Genomic DNA, 26,918 nt, shown 5'->3' on the forward strand with positions numbered 1-26,918 from the left:
CCGGAATGTGCAGGACTCTGAGTTAAAACACGTGGTTCGGGTACAAAGAAGAAGTTGAAGATATAACTTTACATTTTGAAGAGTGATTTCGCTTATTGTTCATCGTCTACGTGTGTGTCAGATAACCTGCCAAGATGGTGAAGCCACGGTTCAAGGGGAAAAGCACGATAAACACCTCGACTTCCAGCAGTAATCCTGGTAAGTTACAGTCCATGCGCGATGTAACGTTACTGTTTGTTTACAGCTAATGTTAGCTAGCTAACCCGATAGACTTTCTCTCTGAAAAMACGAAACGGACAGATCCAACCTTACCTAACTATCTATGCAGAAACATTTGGTCCATATGTGACATTCGTGTTAGCTACAAATGGAAAAGTATACAATATGTTTGGCACTGACATAATTAGTTCGCTACAGTAACTAGCTAATTTAGCTACACATTATGTCTAACGTTATGCCAAAAACACAACATAACTTCCATAACAACATTGAGAACTACACGTTATATGGATTTCCAATATTGTTCTGACACTGACATTTAATTAACCCAAAATACCACCACRTATAATCTCCAACACTGTGTGACATGAAATTGCTATATCACCATAACTTTACCTTATGACTACCTTTTACAGACCGACCCAAGACTCCTGCAGGTTCAGGCAACAGCATGAGGGACCGAGCAACTGTCAGGCGTCTGAATATGTACAGACAAAAGCAGAGATGGTAAATGATGGGTGGGGGAAAAATGTGACACTTCCCCTGTGACTTACATATGAACTATTTCCTTTAATGCTAGTGTAACGCTCAGGTCAGGGTTTGACACATTACCCAGATGGAGCACACTAGTTCCTGGTATGCCACAGTTAGCTCATCTTCATTCTTTCTTGTTTAAAATGATTGTTTTGTAATATATTTGACTGTAACATCATTTCCATGCACCTGCTTTCGTGACCTGACTATTTCCTCTGCCATTAGCAACAACAGAGGCCAGGTGATCAAGCGTTTGTCGTACCAGTCCACTGTGGCTGATGGGACACAGGCCAGAGTGGAGCCCAACATCAAATGGTTTGGTGAGTAGTGCAATTGCCACACTGTCACTGGTTAACCCACAAATTCTCTTCTGTTTTTATTATTGCTTGGACATGTATAATGGCAATTTGTCTAACAATTGATCGGCTCTGAGCAAGTTCAAACTGTATACAGAATGGTGAAGTTCTTGTCAATAATGACTGGCAAACCCTTGATTTAAGAATACATCTGTTTTTATGCCTTTTTAAAAAATATCTGTGTACAGAGAGAAGATTGCAGCCTCAACTCACACACACACACACACACTGGATAATTCTTCCCCTCTGGTCTCCTCTGTCTCAGCAAACACTCGGGTCATCAAGCAGTCATCCCTACAGAAGTTCCAGGATGAGATGGGTGCGGTGAAGAAGGACCCATACCGTGTGGTGATGAAACAGAGCAGGCTGCCAATGTCACTCCTGCACGACAGAGTCAAGGCACATGTGAGTACCAAACAGGGTCGCATTAATTTGGGCACACTATAGTGTGGTCACGATACCAGCATTTTGACCTCGATAGCAGGTCTAGTATCATGATACGGAAACAATACCATTGCAAAAAATGTCACAGCATAACCACTGGCCTTTTTTTAACATATGTTGATAACTAGTTTTATTTAACCTTCATTTAGTACAACATCTAAAATAATATATTCAWTTTCTTTCAAAAAATAAAACACCATATTAATAACCCCCTAGAGTATGTATGTATGTGAGACTTCTTATATATCCTAGATATGACAGACACTTCAAAATGTTGTTCTTTATTTATTTTTTGACTGTCATTTTTGCCATTTGTGAATGTGCTATTCAATTTGTTACTATGGACTACAGTAGTAAATGCCAAATTCAATATTTTATCACATTTTTATACTCTTAAGCATTAAATAACAGAAMAATATCTCTTCTAAAATGTAATTTGAGACATACAGTATCAGGGTTAATATAATCATCGATGGCCATAATATTGTGCCAAATGACATTCATTAGACCTATGATCCATTTTTCATTACAGCTAAATAATGTAATAGTTCCAAAACAACGTAAAGAAGTCTTTGAAGGTCATTTCTGAAGCTTCTATACTGCAGTAGTCTACACCCCTCAAACTCGACCCTGGACCTCGAAGCCAGTTCCACTGCTTGTTTTCATTGTTCCCCTCGAATCAGGCACCGATTTAGACCAGGTGGGTATAGTACATTTTCAGGTAGAACAGCAAACCAGCAGGCTCCGGACCCCGTATAGTAAGAGTTGAATACCCCTGGTCTACGCAGTACACACCATAGGAATACAATGGATTTTACATAGCATATTACAATTCCAAGAGTGTATTTTAACTCCCAGGATGAAATGCTCCGCCCAGGGCTGCTGGCTGATGCTAGCAAGCCCAGACAAATGCAAAATAGTCTAAATATWTTGCCTTCATACTTAAGTTATGCAGCCAACAAGTGCTCAGCATTTGTGGGAACTCCTTCAAGACTGTTGGAAAAGCAACCTCATGAGGCTGGTTGAGAGAATGTCGAGTGCAAAGCTGTCATCATGCAAAGGGTGGATACTTTGAAGAATCTTAAATATGAAATATACTTTGTTGGTTACTACATGATTCCGTATGRATTTCATATTGTTGAGGTCTTCACTATTCTACAATGTAGAAAATAGTAAAAATAAAGGAAAAACCCTGGAATGAGTGGTTCTGTCAACTTTGACTGGTACTGTATGTTTGTRATTGTCACTCAAATCATTCAAATGTAGTTGCTAGTAGAATAACGTTACAATGCAAATGTTCTGTGTACAGTGGCAAGAAAAAGTATGTGAACCCTTTGGAATTATCTGGATTTCTGCATAAAATTGACATAAGTCACAACAATATCCAAACTCGGTGTGCTTAAACWAATAACACACAAATTATTGTATTTTTCTTGTCTATTTTGAATACACCATTTAAACATTCACAGTGCAGTTTGGAAAAAGTGTGAACCCCAAAAGCTAATTGGAGTCATGAGTCAACTAACCTGGAGTRGAATCAATGAGACGAGATTGGAGATTTTGGTTAGAGCTGCCCTGCCACACCCCATAAAAAATACTCATAAAATGTTAGTTTGCTATTCACAAGAAGCATTGTCTGATGTGAACCATGCTTCGAACAAAAGAGATATCAGAAGACCCAAGATTAAGAAGTGTTGACCTGCATAAAGCTGGAAAGGGTTACAAAAGTATCTCTAAAAGCTTTGATGTTCATCAGTCCACGGTAAGACAAATTGTCCATTTATAGAGTTCAGCACTGTTGCTACTCTCCGTAGGAGTGGCCGTCCTGCAAAGTTGACTGCAAGAGCACAGCGCAGAATGCTCAATAATGTTAAGAAGAATCCTAGCGTGTCAGCTGAAGACTAACAGAAATCTCTGGAAGATGCTACCATCTCTGACGAGTCTACGATAAGTAAAACACTAAACAAGAATGGTGTTCATGGGAGGGCYCCATGGAAGAAGCCACTGCTGTCCAAAAAAACATTGCTGCACGTCTGAAGTTCATAAGTAGACCTGAATGTTCCACAGCGCAACTGMAAAAATATTCTGACGGATGAAACTAAAGTTGAGTTGTTTGGAAGGAAGGAACATACAACACTGTGTGGAGAGAAAAAAGGCCCAGCACACCAACTTCAAAACCTCATCCCAACTGTAAAGTATGGTGGTGGGAGCATCATGGTTTGGGGCCGCTTTGCTGCCTCAGGGTCTGGACAGCTTGATATCATCGATGGAAAAATGAATTCCCAAGTTTAAAGGTGTTTGATGGGGTTGAGGTCAGGGCTCTGTGCAGGCCCGTCAAGTTCTTCCACACCGCTCTCGACAGGTGCACTGCCAGAGCCCTGCAAAATGACCTCCAGCAGGCCACAAATGTGCATGTGTCAGCATATGGTCTCACAAGGGGTCTGAGGATCTCATCTCAGTACCTAATGGCAGTCAGGATACCTCTGGCGAGCACATGGAGGGCTGTGCGGCCCCACAAGAGAATTTCCGACCTCCAACATGACTGACCACCGCCAAATCCGGTCATGCGTGAGGATGTTACAGGCAGCAGAAGTTCTCCACGGCGTCTCCAGACACTGTCACGTCTGTCACATGTGCTCATTGTGCTCATGTGAAACCTGCTTTCATTGTGAAGAGCAAGGGCGCAAGTGCGAATTTGCAATCTTGGTGTTCTTCTGGCAAATGCCAAACGCCCTGCAACGGTGCTGGTTAAGCACAACCGACCTGTTGGACGTTCGGGCTCAATACCAACCCTCATGAGTCTGTTTGTGAACGTTTGAGCAGCACACATGCACAATTTGTGGCCTGCTGGAGAGTGATTTTGCAGCTCTGCAAGATGCAACTCCTTGCACAGGCGAGGTAGCGGTCCTGCTGCTTGGGTTGTTCCTTCCTACCGCTCCTCCAACGTCTCCCATTAGATAACTGGCCTGTCTCTGGTAGGTCCATGCTTGACACTACGCTGAGCAGACACATGCTAAACTTTGCCACAGCTCGCATTGGATTGCCCAATCCCTGATGACTGCACTACCTGAGCACTTGTGTGGGTTTAGACAGTCTCATGCTACCATAAGTGAGAGCACCGGACATTCAAAAAGTGACAAAAACATCAGCCAGGAAGATAGGATAATAGAGAAGTTGTCTGTGGTCACACCTGCAAAGAATCATCCTTTTTGGGGGTGTTTGCTTAATTGCTATAAATGTTCCCTTTTGTCTATTCAGTTTGGCACAACAGCATGTGAATGTTATTGTCATGACAGTGTTGCTTCTTAGAGTGGATCGTTTGATTTCACAAGAAGTGTGATGATTTTGGAGTTACATTGGGTGTTGTTTAAGTGTTCCTTTTATTTTTTTGAGCAGTCGTATATGATATTGATGTTAGAGAACTCTCTAGGTTCTGTTGGATAAATAACTCTGCAACCATGTGATGTAAAGCCATAGCAAGTGAGGTTTTTCTTTTTTTTCTCCAATTTATGATCAATAAAAATAAAGGCTTCTAAAATAAAATCTAACAATACAGCTCCACCTATCATTTTATTATCCGTTTATTTTAACCATCAGTCATCTGAGTCAGTGCAGTACAAGTTGAGTGCCCTTCTCTTTATTTTTGCTGAAAGTCAGTAGTTAACTTATTGTAAAATCATTACTCRGTTTTCCTRAGGTAGCTGATTTCTTCGAGCCTGGTTACACCAGATTGAGCATTCTTTCGGGTTCAACCAGGCTAWGTTTGTGACCTATTGGCATATTCCCGCTTGTTTTGCTCCACTTCACAGTGAACTAACCTGCCTGTATCGTGTTGTTTTGCAAGAAATAGTTTGATGCAGTCAGCCAACTTTGCACCCCTGCCACCGGTGATTTTGCTACACAACGTTCCTGTAGAACTTTTTCTAAAARCATTATTTTCTCAACTGTAATAGCCTATGCATTATGAGGATTCCTGCTATGAAAGTATCTGCCTGTCCCTGTTTTGTGGCCGGCTGCTGTGTGTGCGAGCCACTCTCACTCCCTCTCCTAACTGTGCACATGGTGGAGGGAGAGAGGCATTTTGAGAAGCTCAAAACGCTACTACAGGAAAATGTACAGTTTTCAAAGCTACTGTTTTAGTTACATCAAGTAGCCTTCGCCTAGTGCTGGAAATGTTATGTATGTATGTATGTACAGTTGAAGTCGGAAGTTTACGTACACCATAGCCAAATACATTTAAACTCCGTAAAAAAATGTAATCCCTGTAAAAATTCCCAGTCTTAGGTCAGTTAGGAGCACCACTTTATGTTAAGGATGTGAAATGTCAGAATAATAGTAGAGAGAAATTATTTATTTCAGCTTTTTCACATTCCCAGTGGGTGCGAAGTTTATACACTCTTGGTATTTGGTAGCATTGCCTTTAAATTGTTTAACTTGGGTCTAATGTTTCGGATAGCCTTCCACAAGCTTACCACAATAAGTTGGSCYAATTTTRGCCCATTCCTCCTGACAGGTTTGTAGGACTCCTTGCCCGCACATGCTTTTTCAGTTCTTTGCCCACAAATTTTCTATGGGATTGAGGTCAAGGTTTTGTGATGGCCACTCCAATACCTTGACTTTGTTGTCCTTAAGCCATTTTGCCACAACTTTGGAAGTATGCTTGGGGTCATTGTCCATTTGGAAGACCCATTTGTGACCAAGCTTTAACTTCCTGACTGATGTCTTGAGATGTTGCTTCAATATATCCACATAATTGTCCTGCCACATGATGTCATCTATTTTGTGAAGTGCACCAGTCCCTCCTGCAGCAAAGCAGCCCCACAACATGATGCTGCCACCCCCGTGCTTCACGGTTGGGATGGTGTTCTTCGGCTTGCAAAACTCTCCCTTTTCCTCCAAACATAATGATGGTCATTATAGCCAAACAGCTCTATTTTTGTTTAATCAGACCAGAGGACATTTCTCCATGTGCAGTTGCAACCGTAGTCTGGCGTTTTTATGGTAGTTTTGAAGCAGTGGCTTCTTTCTTGCTGAGTGGCCTTTCAGGTTATGTTGACTTAGGACTCGTTTTACTGTGGATATAGATACTTTTGTACCTGTTTCCTCCAGCATCTTCACAAGGTCCTTTTGCTGCTGTTCTGGGATTGATTTGCACTTTTCACACCAAAGTACGTTCATCTCTAGGAGACAGAACGCGTCTCCTTCCTGAGTGGTATGACGGCTGTGTGGTTCCATGTTGTTTATACTTGCGTACTATTGTTTGTACTTATTAACGTGGGTACCTTAAGGTGTTGAAATTGCTCCCAAGGATGAACCAGACTTGTGGAGGTGTACAATTAGTTTTTTTCTGAAGTCTTGGCTGATTTCTTTTGATTTCCCATGATGTCAAGAAGAAGCACTGGTTTGAAGGTAGCCTTGAAATACATCCACAGTACACCTCCAATTGATTCAAATGATGTCAATTATCCTATCAGAAGCTTCTAAAGCCATGACATCATTTCTGGAATTTTCCAAGCTGTTTAAAAGCACGGTCAACTTAGTGTATGTAAACGTCTGATCCACTGGAATTGTGATACAGTGAAATAATCTGTCTGTAAACAATTGTTGTAAATAGGAGTTGTGTCATGCACAAAGTAGATGTCCTAACCGACTTGCCAAAACTATAGTTTGTTAACATGAAATTTGTGAGTGGTTGAAAATTTTGTTTTTTGACTTCAACCTAAGTGTATGTAACTTCCGACTTCAACTGTATGATTTAATAAAAAATAAAAAACAATTGTAGGGACATTAGCCCACATTTTACTAATTGATTAATCAATTATCCTACATGGCTATATAGAAACACTATCATATTTTAGTTATCAATCTAGCTAAATGTTTTGAGTACCCTCCTTCCTTCCTTAGGATGTGAGTATTATCGCTTATAGATGTGCCAATATGCACAAAGATGTCAAATTCTCTGAAGAGCAAAAAATAAGTCTAATAATTCTGGTCCTATTTTGACAGGTTTCACATCAAAATATCTATCATGCATTCCCTGTATATGTTGGATGAAATAATAGCTTTTTTTAATCAAAGTCTACCATCTCGGTCTTACTTGGCACTGGGTAATTGTCCAGAGCCCTGCCACTAATGTGCAGTGAATGTCCTTGTATTTGTTATCGAGGAACATGGTCAAATTATCACAATTTGACTTATTGTCCATTTCGCCAGCCCCCCCAAAAAATGCCCCAAAAGTCTCCAAGCAACACTTCTGTCCAGTTCTTCATGTTCTCTCTGAACATTGTTGTGACTGAGTTCAGTGTATTCTTTTCCCTTCTAAATAGCTCCATATGCGTGCAAGACCTTTCAAGACGCTCAAAGCTGTTGGAAATGAATGGCCTTTTCCTTTTTTACTCTCCCTCCTTTCCCCACTCCTCCTTCCTCCTGCCATTTTATGTCTTACGCCATTTAGGGAATTGAACCCCATGCCAAAGCAATGTGAGCAAGTCCAGATATGTTGCATAAATCATTTTTAATTGGATGCCAATTTTGGTACTCTATCTTTTGATCTGTTCCTGATCTTCACTGTTTGTTGGCAGAGAGGTCTTTGTCAGGTCTCCTATTTTATGGTGATGTTTTCACRATAGTTTCTGTCTTCAGTCGTTAACGCGTATTTGGATTATTTTTCTTTATAGTATTTATTATTATTTAATTTTTGCCCCTCCCCCCCCTTCAAGGGAAAAAAATTTGTCATTTACTGTTAGATTCAAATTTTAAAAGCCAGGGCTAGCAATAGAATACTGCAAAAAAAAGACCAGAAGGGGTGGAAGAATGAAACGGGAGGTGATAGACGCATAGTTTTAGAAAGAACAACCTCAAACATCCTGGCGGATGGTCATAGTGAAGCTGAAATTTTAAACATCATTGCTTTTGACAAGATCCATAAACTGTTTGTTTTCTCTCTCTCTCTTCATGTTGGAATAGGACTAAGGCTTCCTTTTACGGCTGTGTTGGAGGGTAATTTAACTCCTAATCAGATCTGGCTCAGACAATGCAGTTTATTGACAGTTTCACTGCATACTTGGGGTTCTGCGTGTTGTGTTTGTTCTCCACCGTTGTTTATTGGTGGAACCCCTGGAACATGGCCACAGCTCCGTCGCATAAAGCTTTGCGGTTTGKACCAACTAATTATAACCTAACATATACCTCACACGGAACACACATGGAATTCTACATCACTGTTCTTTCTCTCCACTACTGTTCCACCCAAGAGTTTTGTTCCAGCTGTAACCACCTCCAAGCCGCTGGGTTTTTATTCTGCTTGTTTRTTCGCAGTGCGAGAGATAAGCTGTTGCTTTAGTGGAAGCATTTATTTTGCATTGCATGCAGCATTACAAAGCCACACTATAGCCACACTATACAACGCAGGCGGCCATAAATCTGTTGTGCGAGCACAGAGCTGCTTTCCTCCAGCCCCCTGGGTTGTGGTTTGTCTGTAAGGCAGCTGAACAACTTGCAGACATTACGTTTTGAGGACACTTGTGGTTGTAGAGCTCAGACACCCATTGAAAACCATAATAAGAGAGTACAGCACAGACGTAATTGCCTCTATCATCCCACATTTCCACATCCGTCTTTCACGTCTATTGTAAAGTCTTCCCCTTGTCTGTCTTCTGAATGTCTCCCTCCTGCCGCTTCTCTCCTTTGGAAGCAGCTGTGATAGAATAGCCTGTCAAATAGATTGCAAAAGACCATTTTTCTCCTTCTGTTATCTCCTCCTGTTATTTAACCAATGCAGTGTATGTCAAGCAATTTTGTCTAAATTATCTCTCCCCATTTCCTCCCCTTGGCCACCATCTTCTGCAGAACTCTAAGGTACACATCCTGGACACCGAGGGCTTTGAGACCACGTTCGGGCCCAAGGCACAGCGTAAACGACCCAACCTGATGGTGGGAGACATGAAGGACCTGGCAGAACAGGCCGAGGTCTCGGCACAGACCTACAGCGCTGAGAAGGACCGCGACCTGGTCACAGAGGACGACGGGGTCAGGTAAGTGCAGTAGCTCCTGTCACTTTGGCACTGTTAATTCTGTCACTGATGTCACTTTGACTGACAGTGACAATGCCTTCAAACAGTACTGTGCTTTTTCAGGTATTCAATGTCTACCAATAACTACTAACCGTTTTCTATTTACTACTACCCCAATTCCATGATTGATACTCCATAYTTTTCTTTGTTTTGATAATATAGCCTAGGTTTTGACTGTGTCAGACCACATGAGCAGTTCCAGTCTGTGGTTATTGTTAGGGTGTGCGCACCTGTTGAACTGTATGTTATCTACACACAGAGCGGAAGCTCGTGAGGAGATCTTCAAGAAGGGCCAGTCGAAGAGGATTTGGGGAGAACTCTACAAGGTACAGCATCTTTCTATCGGATTGATATAGGAATGTTTATTGTAGTTCACCTTGGTCTTTCCTAATAGAGACTACGTACGGTGCAGGTATCAGGGTTGCGAACTTGCCGCTGTATCTTTCTCATATCGAAGTTAATGACAGAATGCGTCCCTACGCTTCCTACAAATAGAATATCAAAGTTCAMAGCGGGATGTCCGATATGGCATAACAGAACTCTTCATCCAATAAAATGACGTGTGACAGCTGTGACCAGCCATCCCTCGTCCCCTAACTAGCCATTAGTCTACTCAGTTGCTTTTCTCCCTCTGTTCTTTCTGTTTATCTCTATCAGTTTAAAAAAAAAAATGTTATTTAGCCTTGATGGCGAGCTGGGGTGTGCAGGCAGTGATGGGGTTGAACACGCGAGCGAAGTGGATACGCGTCTTTTCATTTCACCTGTAAGGACAAAGCAGGCCAGTCTGACTAAGCTTTGTTGTCATGCAGCCTCAGAGTCACTGCCATAGAGGGAAAATGGAGCACAGTGACAGTCATGCTTGTACCTTTACATCACTGAAAATGAAGTTTCAAACCCAAACCACTTTCTACTGCAAATTGGCGCTAATGTTCTGTAATTTTATAAACCATGTTTTTAAACTACTCCTGGGCCGCACGTTTTTGGTTTGATGACAAGCAACCTTGTTTAGTCATGTTGTTTACCATGTCAACATGGTACCATGGTTATGCAAACATTTGGTGGGCACGGGGATAACGGAATAGGGATAGATGGCCCACTCAAAGAGATGCTTCAAAGGTAGGCTGCATATGCCTAATCAATGTAATTCTAAGTTAAATCTGAATAGAAATGTATTTGTCTGGTGTTCCTTAAATTCTGTTTGGTGCCCAACTTTTGGGAGGAGTGTGTGAATGAGTGAGCGGGAGAGAGGATCATTATGCATTTATATTTCTTACTACATTGAGGCCTTTAAATATGAGCAAATCAGCTATTTTCTGCCTTAGCCTTTTCTATTATACCGTGTGAAGTATGAAGTTGAAGTTGTGTTATATTGAGTAGAAGTGTTTGTAAAATGTTGGTATTGTAACAACCTCGTTCTGAAAATAGGCACATTTTGGGGCCCTCATCAGTTTGCATCCCTGAAGTATAGTGATTTTTAGATCAACTAAGAACTCTCAAACCCTGACTCTGCTTCCTCTCTCAATCTCACTCCTTAACTCGCAGGTGATAGACTCGTCAGACGTCATCATACAGGTGCTGGATGCACGCGACCCCATGGGTACGCGCTCGCAGAGCATCGAGACCTACATGAGGAAGGAGAAGCCTTGGAAGCACCTGATCTTCGTGCTCAACAAGTGCGACCTCATCCCCACCTGGGTCACGGTAAGAGACCCCTTAACTTTATCCCGAGACAAATACACGTGTAGTGGGGTAATAATTATCGTATATGAGTATTACACTGAACAAAAATATCAATGCAATATGTAAAGTGTTGGTCCCATGTTTCATGAGCTGAAATAAGAGCCCAGAAATGTTCCATACGCTCAAAGTTTGTGCACAAATGTGTTTACATTCTTGTTAGCATGTATTTTTTGCCAAGATAATCCATCCTCCTGACAGGTGTGGCATATCTAGAAGCTGATTAAACAGCATGATCATTACACAGATGCACCTTGTGCTGGGAACAATACAAAGCCAGTAAAAAAGAAGGCCCGCACACTTTTTTAYAGGCTCATCTTAAATGTGCAGTTTTGTCACACAACACAATGCTACAGATGTCTCAAGTTTTGAGGGAGATACGAATTGGCATGCTGAATGCAGGAATGTCCACCAGAGCTGTTACCAGAGCATTGAATGTTAATTTCTCTAACATAAGCCGCTTCCAAAATCATTTGCYAATTTAGCAGTAAGTCCAACTTGCCTCACAACCGCATACCACGTGTAACCACGCAGAGGACCTCCACATCTGGCTGTTTCAACTGCGGGATCATCTGAGACACCCGGACAGCTGATGAAACTGGGTTTGCACAACCAAAGAATTTCTGAACAAACTGTCAGAAACCGTCTCTGCGTGCTCGTCGTCCTCACCAGGGTCTTGACCTGACTGCTTTTCAGTGTCGTAACCGACTTCAATGGGCAAATGCTTACCTTTGATGGCCACTGTCGCGATGGAAAAGTGTGCTCTTCAGGGAAGAATCCCGGTTTCAATTGTACCAGGCAGATGGCAGACCGCGTGTTTGGGCGAGAGGTTTGCTGATGTCAACGTTGTGAACAGAGTGCCCCGTGGTAGGGTTGTGGTATGGGCAAGGCAAGGCATAAGCTATGGACAACGAACACAATTGCATTTTATTGATGGTAATTTGAATGCGCGGAGATACCATGACAAGATCCTGAGGTCCGTTGTCGTGGAATTCATCCGCCGCCATCAACTCATGTTTCAGCATGATAATGCACGGCCCCATGTCGCAAGGATCTGTACACAATTCCTGGAAGCTGAAAATGTCCCTGTTCTTCCAAGGCCTGCATACTCACCAGACATGTTACCAATTGAGAATGTTTGGGATGCTCTGGATCGACGTGTACGACAGCCTGTTCCAGTTCCCGCCAATATCCAGCAACTTCTCACAGCCATTGAAGAGGAGTGGAACAACATTCTACAGGCCACAATCAACAGCCTGATCAACTCTATGCTAAGGAGATGTGTCGTGCTGCATGAGGCAAATGGTGATCACACCAGATACTGACTGTTTTTCTGATCCACCCCCCTACCTTTTAAGGTATCTGTGACCAGCAGATGCATATCTGTATTCCCAGTCATGTGAAATCCATAGATTAGGGCCTAATGAATATTTATATTTTTGTTCTGTGTGTATATACACCTCCCGTACGTCTCYTAATAAGACTAAGCAATTAGCCTATTAAAATATGTTTCTGACTCCAAAAGATAAATGGCTATATGCATGAGACTACGTTTGAGTTAAAGTCATAGGCAATCAAGAAATGTCTGATAATGGAGTTCTAAATAGAAGTGTATTTAGTGACTTTGTAAAATGAGGCATGAAGCTTAAATTGCAAGCATTACAAAACATTATTCCAAGTGCATAGATCTTAACCTTAMCTTTCAAGACAAAGCATGAACAAATATGCCTATTAGGCCAGAGACCTAGAAGCCTAGGAAATGAGAATTGATCATACAACTTTGCTCCATGGACTGGATACAGGATAAGAGAGCGAACAGACCTTGAGTCCATTGATACCCTCTGAGGTGTAACCTTTTCAACCTAAAAACAACTACAATTGACCAATCAAACGATACCAGGTTTATAGTAACCTGATCACCAAGGCCCAATCTCCACAGGATGTCACAGCATTTAAAGGCTTGTGTGGGGTATGAGACCATTGTAAGTAAGACAGAATTCCTGAAGACAATAACCCCTTTGCATAGAGTAATTCGGTGTTCACCCTGTACAGATATTAGTTACCACTTCTGACTCACTTCTGACACCATTTGTTGGTGGCTCCCGAGTGGCACAGCGGTCCAAGGCACTGCATCTCAGTGCTAGAYGCGTCACTACAGACCCTGGTTCGATTCCAGGCTGTATCACAACCGGCCGTGATTGGGAGTCCAATAGGGCGGTGCGCAAGTGGCCCAGCGTCGTCCGGGTTTGGCTATCATTGTAAATAAGAATTTGTTCTTAACTGACTGGCCTAGTTAAATAAAGATTTAAAAAAACACAGATCATACATCCATATAGATAGCATCAGTTATCCTCACCCTACAGCTCCAGGTGACAGAGAGCACATCAATTAGGGCCGAGCCCAGAGGTGAGACCAAGTCACTATTATTCGAGTCGCAAGCAGATCTCAAGTCACAAGGGCCGAGTCTCAAATCCAAGTCATTCATTCTGAGAAAGTCAAGTAAAAAAAAATCTGTACATGGGACAAGGTTATATCAGATTTTATTTCATGTCTGTAAAGTTAGATTTTTGAAAAAGTACATTTTAAGTGAAAAATAAACTAGGAAGTTCTATCTGCAGTCCAATCACAAGCCTGAACAAATCAGACCAATCAGAACACATGTCTTTGCCATCTCCCTTAATGTATTGTTTAGGCTAGTCTAACCAGCAATAATGGCACGCAAGCAAAAAAACGGTGTCAAATCTTTTAATTACATTTCACATTGTTGTTCAGTGAAAACAGTCATTTGTCTGATCATAATACATTAAATGCATTTGTTTTCTATTTTGGTAAACAGTGCTATTCTATCATTTATGTATTCAAATAGCTGAAGGCTTCTTAAAAACATAGAAGAAGTGTCAAACTTATGGCTGAACCCATATTGACATTTCAGAGCCATAAGGTTCTATCTGCAATTGCACCCACCCCACCCCCAAAATGTTATTATTAACAAATGTCGCAGGATTTTGATACTCTGTACTTTTGGGACCTTTTATGGTGAGGACCTTAATGGGTTTGACAACATGATTCACTACAAAACAGTTCTGATATCTGGGATGTGAAAATTGATGCTCAATATCTCAGAACTATGCTTTGTGCAGATAGAACCTTTTTTAAATAGTCAAACGATTTTGTGACCGTAGGACTATCTATTGAGGCTACCAGACAGCCCATTTCATTATTTTGATTATTATTAATTTGGCAACAAATTCCTAATGCACGCTATAACTCAAGCTATAACCCAAGCTATTTTGACATGCCAAAAGACCAGCTATGCTAGTAATTGTTGCTTGACGCTCCCACCCACACATGCACGCGAGCTCACGTTATGCAGTTTCAAAATTATTACAATAATATGATGCAATTCCGTAGGCCTAGGTTAGTGATCAGATCGAATAAGCAAAGGTATAAATACAAAAATTCCTATTGAAATATGTTTGAATTTATGCATTTTCCCCATTTTTAATTTCACACTCGTGACCCCCCCCCCCAAATAAAACACTTCACTGCGCAACTGTAGCGCCCGACCTGTGTTGATTTGACATTTTGCTGGTCCAATCAGAGGGCCGAGTGTGCATTTCACTAGGCAATCAGTTTCTTTGCAAGTGCAATGCGGTCTCTGGCTGCATGGAGAGTAGTGACAAAACGTTACAAAACCTGCCCAGATAATTTCAAGTTATCAGTCTCAAGTCTAAGTCGAGTCCTGAGTCTTTAGGGTCGAAGTCAAGTCTCAAGTTTATTTTCTGTCAGGTCATCAAATTTGTGGTTTGAGTCTGTCTCGAGTCCAAGTCATGTGACTTGAGTCCACACCTGGCCAAGCCTACACATGTACCCCATTCACACTATTTTGCCGGCCCAAACTGTACTCAGCTGAGTTTCTTTTCACATTGTCTTTTTCAACACGGTTGCTGCAACTATGATGGATGGGAAACAAATCAGCTCAGTCCGGTTTGGTTTGGCTCAGTAGTGTGAAAATCCCTAAAACTGTGAATGTGTGATCGAAAGACTAATATACGAGCAAGACTGGCAATGCCTTCTATGTCAATTGTTTTCTGGAGGGAGTTGATGTTCTCAGGAGTTTTATGTAAGTAGTTATCGTCAACCTTTTTTTCAATCCCGGATCATGCTTGATCTACCTTGACAAATGATAGCCTGTGGCCTCAAATAACGTGTGTGTGGATTCAGGGTTCACCAAAACAGGAAGGATGGTGTCAGCGCCAACCGTTTTCATAATGTGCTGCTGGATTTTGCTGCAGTGCCATTAGAATACACTAGAGGATCACTTGTAAAGCACACATTATGAATGAATGTCAGACTTAAATTGAAATGACACATTGTGCCTGTGTCGTTAAATGGGCTTATTCTTCGGTGCTAATCTTGTGTAACCAGCCCTCATTCCCACTCAGAAGTATATTATTTACTCCATCAGCATCAGAGAAGATGATGCCTTACCCTAATGATACATTTGTAGACATACATTTTTCCACGGCCAACTGAATCGTGCGTACTTGCAGGATATTTGATGGGTTTGACATTCGCCTGGTTTGTAGGCTACAATCTACACACTTTCCTTTCATACTGACACACGTGCTGTGCAAACTAATTACAATTTCACATAGAGTAAATGTATGTACATGTCTGTCTGACTTAGGTCTGTCTGTTTTGTCTTCAAACCAGAAACGCTGGGTAGCCGTGCTCTCTGCAGAGTACCCCACCCTGGCCTTCCATGCCAGCCTCACCAACTCGTTCGGCAAGGGCTCCCTCATCCAACTCCTCAGGCAGTTTGGCAAGGTAGGTTCCGTCTTCTCACACATGAGTCTCCCACTCCACACGGACCGAACTAAACTCCCCATTTGGTCAAAAGTAGGTCCCTAAGGGGCAGAGGTTGGTACAAATGGACAACTTTTGTCATGGCACCCTACTCTAACCACCCTTATGAGCGTGCGGCTCCACACAAGGTTCTCCCATCTGCTGCCGAGCTATTTTTGGTATGCGCGGGCCATAAAACAGGGCCTTGGATGCTCAGAGGAGGCTTAGTTAACATAAATCAAGTTGAAAGGTATATCGCTGACACTTTCTCTGTTGGGTTTAAGATAACCGTGTTGAGTAGAAAACATACTAAGGTTTCCGTGATCGGTGTGTGTGTGTGAACTGAGGTTCTTTAGGCATTTGCCCCACTCCAGCGGTTTAAGTTGTTTGCCTCGGCTCACAGACATGTCAGAGAGATAACGAGGCAAAGAAACGGTTAAAATAAATGGCTGTTAGAATTGACCTTTCGGGACAAAGTGTAGAGACTAATATTTATACCTCTTGGTTTTGACCGATTTTTCATCCATGGTGTAGACTTATCTGCTTCCAGTAGCTATTTTTCTCCTGTGAAAACAAGCTTTTTTAGATTACATGGTCACATGTTTTATTAGTATTGGCCTCCGTCAAAGTGCTGTGTAGAGTTGTGGCTGTTCGGAATTGAAGACAGGTTAAGTTTAGACTATTGTTCAGGAAACTGCTATTTTAACTTGTTTTGCCTCTTCAGCTCCACACAGACAAGAAGCAGATCAGCGTTGGATTCATCGGCTACCCCAACGTGGGAAAGAGCTCTGTCATCAACACGCTACGCTCCAAGAAGGTCTGCAACGTGGCACCCCTCGCCGGTGAGACTAAGGTATGGTATCATTCCCCTCAAAAATAACTTCAAAATAAAAAACACTTGAACATAAGCCCATATTGATACCTGAGGTGTCATGAGCAATTTACATACGTCCATGTAATCTCAATAAAGGCCAATGCAGGGGGGACAATCTCACGCTATTCCCTTGATTGCTAAAAGAGCACACAAAATGGGATGTTGCAGGCAGCACTGTTTGTGTATCAATGTGGTACTCATAACCTAAGTAACTTCCCGATGATGTGCTGAAGTATATGTATTTAAACCTTTCGCCTCGGCTATATGCTATCGTTCAAACGTTTGGTGTCACTTAGAAATGTCTTTGTTTTCCATGAAAACATACATGAAATGAGTTTGTCAAATGAATAGGAAATATAGTCAAGATGTTGACAAGGTTATAAATAATGATTTTTAATTGAAATAATAATTGTGTCCTTCAAACTTTGCTTTCGTCAAAAAATCCTAAATTTTCAGCAATTACAGCCTTGCAGACCTTTGGCATTCTAGTTGTCAGTTTCGTTGAGGTAATCTAAAGAGATTTCACCCTGTGCTTCCTGAAGCACCTCACACAAGTTGGACTGGCTTGATGGGCATTTCTTACGTACCACACAGTCAAGCTGCTCCCACAACAGCTCAATAGGGTTGAGATCCGATGACAGTGCTGGCCACTCCATTATAGACAGAATACCWGCTGACTGCTTCTTCCCTAAATAGTTCTTGCATAGTTTGGAGCTGTTGTAGAAGGAAATTGGCTCCAATTAAGCGCCGTCAACAGGGTATGGCGTTGCAAAATGGATTGATAGCCTTCCTTCTTCAAGATCCCCTTTACCCTGTACAAATCTCCCACTTTACCACCACCAAAGCACCCCAGAGCATCACATTGCCTCCATCATGCTTGACAGATGGCGTCAAGCACTCCTCCAGCATCTTTTCATTTTTTCTGCGTCTCACGATTGTTGTTCTTTGTGAGCCGAACACCTCAAACTTAGATTTGTCTGTCCATAACACTTTTTTCCGATCTTCCTCTGTCCAGTGTCTGTGTTCTTTTGCCCATCTTAATCTTTTCTTTTTATTGGACAGTCTGAGATATGGCTTTTTCTTTGCAACTCTGCCTAGAAGGCCAGCATCCCGTAGTCGCCTCTTCACTGTTGATTTTGAGACTGGTGTTTTGTAGGTACTATTTAATGAAGCTGCCAGTTGAGGACTTGTGAGGCATCTGTTTCTCAAACTAGTCACTCTAATGTACTTGTCCTCTTGCTCAGTTGTGCACCGGGGCCTCCCACTCCTCTTTCTATTCTGGTAAGAGCCAGATCTGTTCTGTGAAGGGAGTAGTACATAGTGTTGTACGAGATCTTCAGTTTCTTGGCAATTTCTCGCATGGAATAGCCTTAATTTCTCAGAACAAGAATAGACTGACGAGTTTCAGAAGAAAGGACTTTGTTTCTGGCCATTTTGAATCTGTAATTGAACCCACAAATGCTGATGCTCAGATACTCAACTAGTCTAAAGAAGGCCAGTTTTATTGCTTCTTTAATCAGAAAAACAGTTTTCAGCTGTGCCAACATAATTGCAAAAGGGTTTTCTAATGATCAATTAGCCTTTTTAAATTGATAAACTTGGATTAGCTAACACAACGTGCCATTGGAACACAGGAGTGATAGTTGCTGATAATGGGCCTCTGTACGCCTATGTAGATATTCCATAAAAAATCAGCCGTTTCCAGCTACAATAGTAATTTACAATATTAACAATGTCTACACTGTATTTCTGATCAATTTGATGTTATTTTAATGGACAAAATGTTTGCTTTTCTTTCAAAAACAAGGACATTTCTAAGTGACCCCAAACTTTTGAACGGTAGTGTACGTCTGATACCTGGGAGAGACGTGGCCAAAAAGCAAGAAAAACAATAACCCTCATCCTTCATTTCCTCTCTCTGGACCTGTTTATCTTGTTTGGAACCAAACGGTGGATCTGGAGGTCTGGAAACCCCACTGAGGGTGATACTATCGGAGTTGGCCGTCTGTTGCCAGAACTGTGAGCGTGCAAAAGAGATCAGTTTTTTTTTCTCCCCTTTGGGATCTATCAGATCGGCGTGTAACCAGCAAGAGTTTATCGCCCAATGCAAGGTGGCTCTTGCCAGAGGCTGCTAGCGTCTGTCTGTCTGCGTTTGTTTGTGGCCAAACAAGGTTGTTCAGCATTGGGCTGTCCCTCCTCTCTCTCGCCCCGGTTGTTTGAAATGATGTGCAATGCGTTTGTGTTTCTGTGTAAAAAAGCTTGTCAAATATTTCCTTCTGTCGTCCAAATTGGGATATGAATATTGGTTTTCAGGCAGAAGAGAAAAGTAATGTGATTCTCAGTACAGTAGCCAGCTCCTCTCAAAAGCAGGGGAATAGACCTTCTTACCAGGGGTTGGAACTGAAATTATTTTCCAATCGTTTCGTCCATAATTTTTTTTCATTCTGTTCCTTTTCAAACCTCTGAAATCTATACTTTTTTTCCATTTACCTCAACTTTAAATTACTTCACCAATGGATAGAACTGCTTGCTATGGAGCAGGCAAGCTATGTACATGCATTAGACAGACAAGTGTAGTGTAGGGTGCGCGATGCGAGTGGAATTGGGAATCTTGTTCTTATGACATGCATTATCTGAATTAGGCCTACAGAATCATACCTACAGAGGAGTGGCTTCTATGAAGGAACTTTGAATGTCTTTGAATTTCAGACATTTGGCTTAACTAACGTTGGACCAGAGTTAGCCCTTAATCATGACGCTGTTCCATTACATTACACATAATGCCGCCTAGAGTTTGAGAGCTAGACCAGAGCTAGCTAGCTAACAAGCCTATGTGCAGAGTGGCACCAGAATTAAAATTCAACCGTCTTACCTTTTTGTAGTTACTAAATTCAATGTGAAACGTGATAACTATAGTATCCTTAACTAGCATGGATTTAAAATATATAGTTAATTTCACTGATAATCATAAGAAACGAGATTCTATCCACTTCCTCATGTCCCCGTTGTTGCATAGAGATTTAAAGAGCTAGTAATGTTTTCTGTCCCATTATGGCGTCTGTAAGCACACAGGCAGCGCCATTGAGACCAATACAACATTGCGATCTCTATACAACAACTGGTCAGAGAATGAGGAAGTGGATAGAATCTCATTTCATATGATTATCATTGAAATTAACAAATGTATAAAATATTGATTACTATGTATAGATTTGTAAGACTATAAATGACCAACCACCCAGTTTTGCTGTAGTTATGTCTATTTCCCTGCTTTTGAGAGGAGCTGGCTACTGTACCGGGAGATTTCCAGCAATTGCGCTAAGCTAACTTCAAACTGCACGCTGCCATATAAAAATGGTATTCATGAGTTCGTCTGACTCTGGGCAAGTAGATAAACGACCTAAATTAGATCTTGACTGGCAACAACACATCTGCCTCTCTGACCCTCAACATGGCGGCTCTCTGGGTGTGTGCTTAGTCCCCTCCTGTACTGCCTGTTCACCCACAACTGAGTGGCCACGCACGAATCAACACATTAAGTTTCCCGACGACACGGTGGTAGGCCTGATTTAGGGCTGTGACCGTATTACCACCACACCAGCGGTCATGAGTCATGAAGGCAGTCAAATTCTATGTGACCGCTTAGTCACTGTAATTAGGCTTCTCCAAGCTGTGATGCTGCTGATGGTCATTTGTAGCCTACCAAACTGCCAGGTACTCAGCACTCTATTGTCCCCTCTATTCACTCTGATATCAATGCAAATGTGATCAAAAATCTAATCAAACACTCCATGAGAGCCCATGAGCTCATGTTGCGCAACATTTCTATAAGCTATGCAATTGTGTGAGAACAGCGTGATGGCTTCTATTAAGAGGAGGATCCCATCAGTGTTCTATAGGCTAGGCCTACTATATTAATTTCTCAACTTTCCTAATATTAAGCACATTGCTTGTCTTTGCAACAGGAGTATAGCCTACCTGGCTGGCATGAAAGTGAACCACGGGAAAAGCGTCTTCCATTTGCTATTTAAGCTTAGATGACATGTATTGTTTTCCACCTGCCCCTGTTTCGAGACTGGACCATTACCATGCACCTTTCTAAATCTAAACAAATTTCACATTTTATTTAGTATATGTAAAGACAAGATTTAATATAAGCATTACATGTATAATCGCATTTGTGGTCACTTTTGATAATGGTGTTTTCCCGCTAATGGAACATTAAGAAATATTTATTTCTTGCACCGAATACAATAGTTCAACTTTTGTACTATGGGGGATAGTCGATTGACATAAGCTAGTGCTTTTGCTGTTCGCTAGTCCTACTCACCTTTTTGGCTGACAAAGTACATGTGGACAGTTCTGGGGTCCGCTCTGAATGGTCTGTCCTCTTTTAAGATCTGTTTTGTTTATGTTGATGCACTAGGGTCTTCATTTCTGCTACATTATCAAATGTGATTGTCCCAAACCGGTGAAATGTTGTGAAAGTGCTCCGAGTATAAAATCAATAGATCCTGTGACTTAGCTGATCTTGGGCCCGGTCTCTTCTTCCAGGTGTGGCAGTACATCACCCTGATGCGACGCATCTTCCTCATCGACTGCCCCGGTGTCGTTTACCCCTCTGATGACAGCGAGAGCGACATCGTGTTGAAAGGAGTGGTATGTTATTATTTTTCTCCATCAATAATCTATATGGTTGTTTTTGTTTTGTAGTCAACCATTTAATTATATTTTATTTGAGCAGGCAGGGTTATACAGTGAGCTCAAAGTATTGGGACGGTGGAAAATGGTTTGTTTTGGCTCTGTACGCCAGCACATTGGATTTGAAATGGTTAAAGTGCAGACGGTCATATTTAATTTGAGGGTATTTTCATCCATGTTGGGTAAACTGTTTGGAAATGTACTTTTTGTGCCTGGTCCCCCCATTTTAGTTGAACAAAAATATTGGGACAAATTCACTTGTGTATTAAAGTAGTCAAATGTTGAGTATTTGGTCTCATATTCCTAGCACGCAGTGATTTCATCAAGCTGGTGACGCCAAACTTGTTGGATGCATTTGTTGTTTGTTTTAGTTGCGTTTCAGATTATTTTGTGCCCAATAGAAATGAATGGTAAATAATGTATCATTTTGGTGTCACTTTAATGGTGAATTGAATGTTTCTGAACACTTGTATATTAATGTGGGTGCTACCATGACTACAGATAGTCCTTAATGATTAGTGAATAATGATGGGTGAGAAAGTTAGATGAACAAATAGCATACCCCTCCCAAAAATGCTAACCTCCCCTGTTGTTGTAATGGTGAGAGGTTAGCATGTTTTGGGGGTATGATATTTGTGTGTAACTTTCTCACTGATAATTTTGTATACTTCCATGTCTAAACCTGTACCATTTCTAACTTAACAAGTGTATCATTGTACGCTTCACTGCTGTTTCCCAGGTGCAAGTGGAGAAGATCCGTAACCCGGAGGAGCATATCCCGGCAGTGCTAGAGCGGGCCAAACCTGAGTACATCCAGAAGACGTACCGCATCCCCACCTGGAGCTCCCCAGAGGACTTCCTGGAGAAACTGGCAATGCGCATGGGCAAACTCCACAAGGTCACTGCCTGGGTCATATTAATTAGCGCAAACCGTAGCAAAACATTTTAACGGAAAACAAAAAGTGTTTCTTATTGGACAAGCCCAGATAGTCCCTCCCTGTTCCAGTCAGTTGTCTCTTGTTTGGTACTTAATTAACATCACCCTGGAGTGTATCTATGGGGGCTGAAGTCACAGTCCAGGGTGATTGACTGTAGGCTGTTGGTCGATCCAGATCTGTTTGTGCTTCGTAGCCAACTCCTATGATTGTCGTTTGGCATGCTAATGACCGTAGGGATTGGCAAGACAGCGCAGATTTGAGACCACCGGGCTACATTGTCTGGGCTGCTTGTCTTCATTTCTGACCATCTTTCATCTGTCTCAATTAGCTTTATAACTCTTTGTGGTCAATGGAATTTGAACGTCAGAATATATATTAGTCCTGAAAGGTGTATGTTCAGGATTTATCTTTGTGTATTTGAGAAGCTGTAGGTCAGTGGTTAAAAATGATCTTCCCTAAACATACACTATGTTTTTGTATGGGCCTTTTCTTGATCAGTTTGAAATTGTACACTTGACCCTAAAGCTTATTTGGAACTCATCAATCCAGGTGGCACATAAGGTCTATATAAGGATGCTCCGTTTATTCCTACTTGATTTTCTTCTCATGTTTCCCTAATGCATGATCTGTTGCAGGGGGGTGAGCCAGACCTTACCTGTGTCTCCAAAATGGTGCTGAACGACTGGCAGAGAGGACGCATCCCCTTCTTCGTGAAACCCCCTGGCTGTGAGGGAGAGCATGAGGTGAGGGGTGGACGAACGGCTGGAATAAAACCCTCCGTCTCGCATACAAATACAAAGAGACATTCCCAATAGTAATGTTAGCACATATTCTGGTTATAGTCTGCCACCCTCTGGCTAAATGTAAAATATCATCACAGGACTTGCCAAGAGTGCATGCATGGTCACATTGACTTTCTTTGCTCAAGTTATCTTTTTATTTGATTTATTTGACATGTAAAAATAGATATAAAGCTGCTCCAGCCAGGTACAACAATGCATACATTAAAATGATTGAGGCTAAATCCCAAAGTCTTATTTCCGTTGTGGTCCTCTCAGGTGAGCAACAAGATTGTACACTCAATCTGAAATGTACACATGGTCTGCATGCATCCCGATTCTCTACCTTTCTCCTGAAGTGTGCACTTTCACACACTCCCCAATGTGGATTTAATTGGATTGGTGTAAGCATTGGCTGGAGGTAGTTTCCATTTTTAAATCCATGCGAATGAGTGCAAGTGCACACTTCAGGAGAATCGAAACCTAGTCATGATTATGAAAACTGTACTGACTGGTGTTTTGTTTTCAGGGCAAGGATAAACTGCCGGTGGAGGGGGCACCAGAAGCTACAGAGTGTGTACAGGAAGAAGGAGCAACAGAGGAGCAGAGCAAGGAGATGGCTGCAGTGTTGGCCGAGCAGGAGGCCCAGCAACAGCAGAAACACAAACATGAGCAGGTGCAGAAGATCCTCTCCAATGTCCGGCAGAATTTCGGCAAGATCAACGTGGCGCCCGAGTTCAACGACGAAGACCTGGTCCCCGTGCAGACCGACGACCTCGCTTTCTCTGACCTGTCCGGCTCGGACGTGGAGAAGGATAGCGAGGAAGAGGAAAATGGAGATGAAGAGAAGGGGGATGGGGAGCCAGCAGCCGGAGACGCCGAGGCTGCCGCCACCACCCCAGCCGGTCAGCCTGCCAAGGTGGAGGAAAAAAGGAGTTCGCGTGAGACGATCCGCGAGCTGGACGGGAAGATTGCGAAGTACAAGCAGTTCCTGGACCGGGCCAGACTCAAGCGCTTCTCCACCATCCGGTTTGTCTTATTCTTCTCAGTTCTCCCCACCACTTATCATTTCAGTCTTGTTTTGAATATGTGCTTAATTACTACAAAAGTAGTGCTCTATGTAGGAAATAGGATGCCATTTGGGACGAAGCCATAGAGGGAGAGAGATGAAGGGTGCCTGGGTCCTTTGAGGTGAAACATGATTGGCAGTTGCTCATACTGTTCTGTCTGATCGATGGGGTTTTATCATTTGTTGATTTGCTCCACGCACTCACCTACCGTCTCTCTCGCTGGAGAACTTCAGCTCACGCCCCCTCGCTCAACAACGTCAAATAAGAGTCGGCGGCGGCCAATTTGCTTTCCATTGTCGGCTCAGCGAATTCCAACGGGACTAAACCATCTGGATGTGTAGGGAGTAATGAGGTTATATTTGACGTCTCTTTCTACTTTTCTTTTTTTGTACAGGATTCCGAAGGCGCTCTCTGACAAAATGCTCACAGACATGAAAGTGAAGGCGGGGAATAAACCACAACCTAAAGGTAACAACTTAATTTCAACTTATTTGTGATTTTCCTTCCTTTTACCTGACATCCCAAATGCAGGGGTTAAAGTTCTGTCACTGACGGATTTCTGTCGTATGGATAATTTTTTTGGTAATATTTCCAATTGAAAAGGACTGGAATTGGTCAAACTTGCAGTATAATACATTTACAAAATGATCCTCTTTCCCTAAAAGCATGATGGTCATTACTTTTTTGTTACATGAAAGGGGAGGTTAACTTCCCTCCAGACATTTGATCTGAGATCAACTTAAGTTTCAGTCATGGGATTTATTTTCCTTTAACCCGCCAAATGTATTCCATCAAAGAATAAAAGGGCCTTCTCGCAAAATATGCACCTTCCTTTACACAAGTCTTCATGGATAGCAGCAGATAAAATGTATAATTAGAGTAGGTGTTTGGCCAAAGACCACTGTTAAACTGACCACCAAACAAGCAATCAAACCATATAAAGGGGGATACCTAGTCAGTTGTACAACTGAATGCCTTTAACTGAAATGTCTTATACATTTAACCCAACGCCTCTGAATCAGAGAGGTGCGGGGGGCTGCCTTAAATTGTAATCTTCGGCGCCCGGGGAACAGTGGGTTAACTGCCTTGCTCAGGGGCAGAACGACAGATTTTTACCTTGTCAGCTCGGGGATTCGATCCTTTCGGTTACTGGCCCAACGCTCTAACCACTAGGCTACCTGCCGCCCCATTGGGTATGTCCTATTAACTGTTTTATGAATTCCATGCCTAAGGAGCATCCACTTACTGGCCAACCTTTTGTACCTCAGCTGTAACACAGGTCGGCAAGAAGAGGAAAAACGAGGAGGCAGAGGAGCCCACGCGTCCACACAGAAGTTTAACATCCAAGCAGGTACTGCATGTTCACTTACCCTGCTGTTTGACATCAAACAGGCCCATCTATCTTGACTGGACGCTTCTGATGGAAAGCCACTCCCCTACCGCTATTGTTAATGGAATGAAGGCACTGTTTTTCCTCAAGCTAAAATCTCACTCATTTGTCTCTCTCTCCCCCTCTGCAGAGGAGAGCAGCGGATCGTGCTCAGAAGGTGAAGAAAGTTGGAACGCGCTATTACGAAACACACAACATCAAGAACAAGAACAAGAACAGAAAGATTCCTACGGCGCCCAGTGAGGGCAAGAAAGCCAAGAGATCGAAGCGCTAGTCTGGGGTCCAAGACACCAAATTGGGACATTTATAATAAGTATTTGTTTTAATGACCCTGTCATTGTATTGAATTGTTTTAAGGTGTCTTGGTACCTACCCTTGGTAATCTTGATGGAAAGTGATTTGGGTTAGGGTGCATTGAGTGAGTTAGGTTTTGATGAACCTAATCGCTTGACGCATTAACCTAATAAGGAGCTTCACTGCGAAGTGAAAGGATGAGTGTCATCCCAAAAAAAGTACACTTGTACTGCATAGCCTGGATGCCAGTCTGTTTTCATTCTTTTGCTAGCTCCTTATGGAACTGTCAAATTTGGCATGACAATTACATAAGGAGTTGGCTAGAGAGGAGAAACGCACTGGCACCCAGGTTATGTACTGCACTTTTGGGGGGAAAAAACATGTGACATTTACTTTTCTTCTCCAAATATACATCATAAAATAAAGAATATGAACAAATTTTGTATTTTTTTTTGTTGCTATAGTAACGCAAGGCTTTATGGTTATGAAGTACACTTTTATTACATAATGCTGTGTTGGAACATCTGAAATCTGCCGGTTATAGATCACTTGTGGAATGAAGGGGTCACTTTTTGGGGGCAATGAACCCCTCCAGCTGGGCCTGTAAAGGATAAGAAATTGAAATGTTAAAAATATCTATCATATATATATATATAAGCTTA

The 26,918-nt window shown here is 42.1% G+C and overlaps 1 protein-coding gene across 1 annotated transcript; it reads left to right on the forward strand.

Moving 5' to 3' along the window:
• On the forward strand, positions 1-26,694 carry LOC112080994 (nucleolar GTP-binding protein 2). Its single transcript, XM_024146944.2, has 16 exons — positions 1-198; positions 636-726; positions 979-1,073; positions 1,375-1,514; positions 9,402-9,586; positions 9,885-9,951; positions 11,168-11,326; positions 16,079-16,192; positions 16,935-17,063; positions 21,639-21,743; positions 22,525-22,683; positions 23,359-23,466; positions 24,032-24,531; positions 24,967-25,040; positions 25,841-25,923; positions 26,093-26,694. Exons 1-16 carry the CDS (start codon positions 135-137, stop codon positions 26,234-26,236), a joined length of 2,217 nt encoding a protein of 738 aa, XP_024002712.1. The 5' UTR covers positions 1-134; the 3' UTR covers positions 26,237-26,694.
• The last annotated feature ends 224 nt before the right edge of the window (positions 26,695-26,918 follow it).

Source organism: Salvelinus sp. IW2-2015, unplaced genomic scaffold (assembly GCF_002910315.2).
Source record: "Salvelinus sp. IW2-2015 unplaced genomic scaffold, ASM291031v2 Un_scaffold16642, whole genome shotgun sequence".
NCBI classification, from domain to species: domain Eukaryota; kingdom Metazoa; phylum Chordata; class Actinopteri; order Salmoniformes; family Salmonidae; genus Salvelinus; species Salvelinus sp. IW2-2015.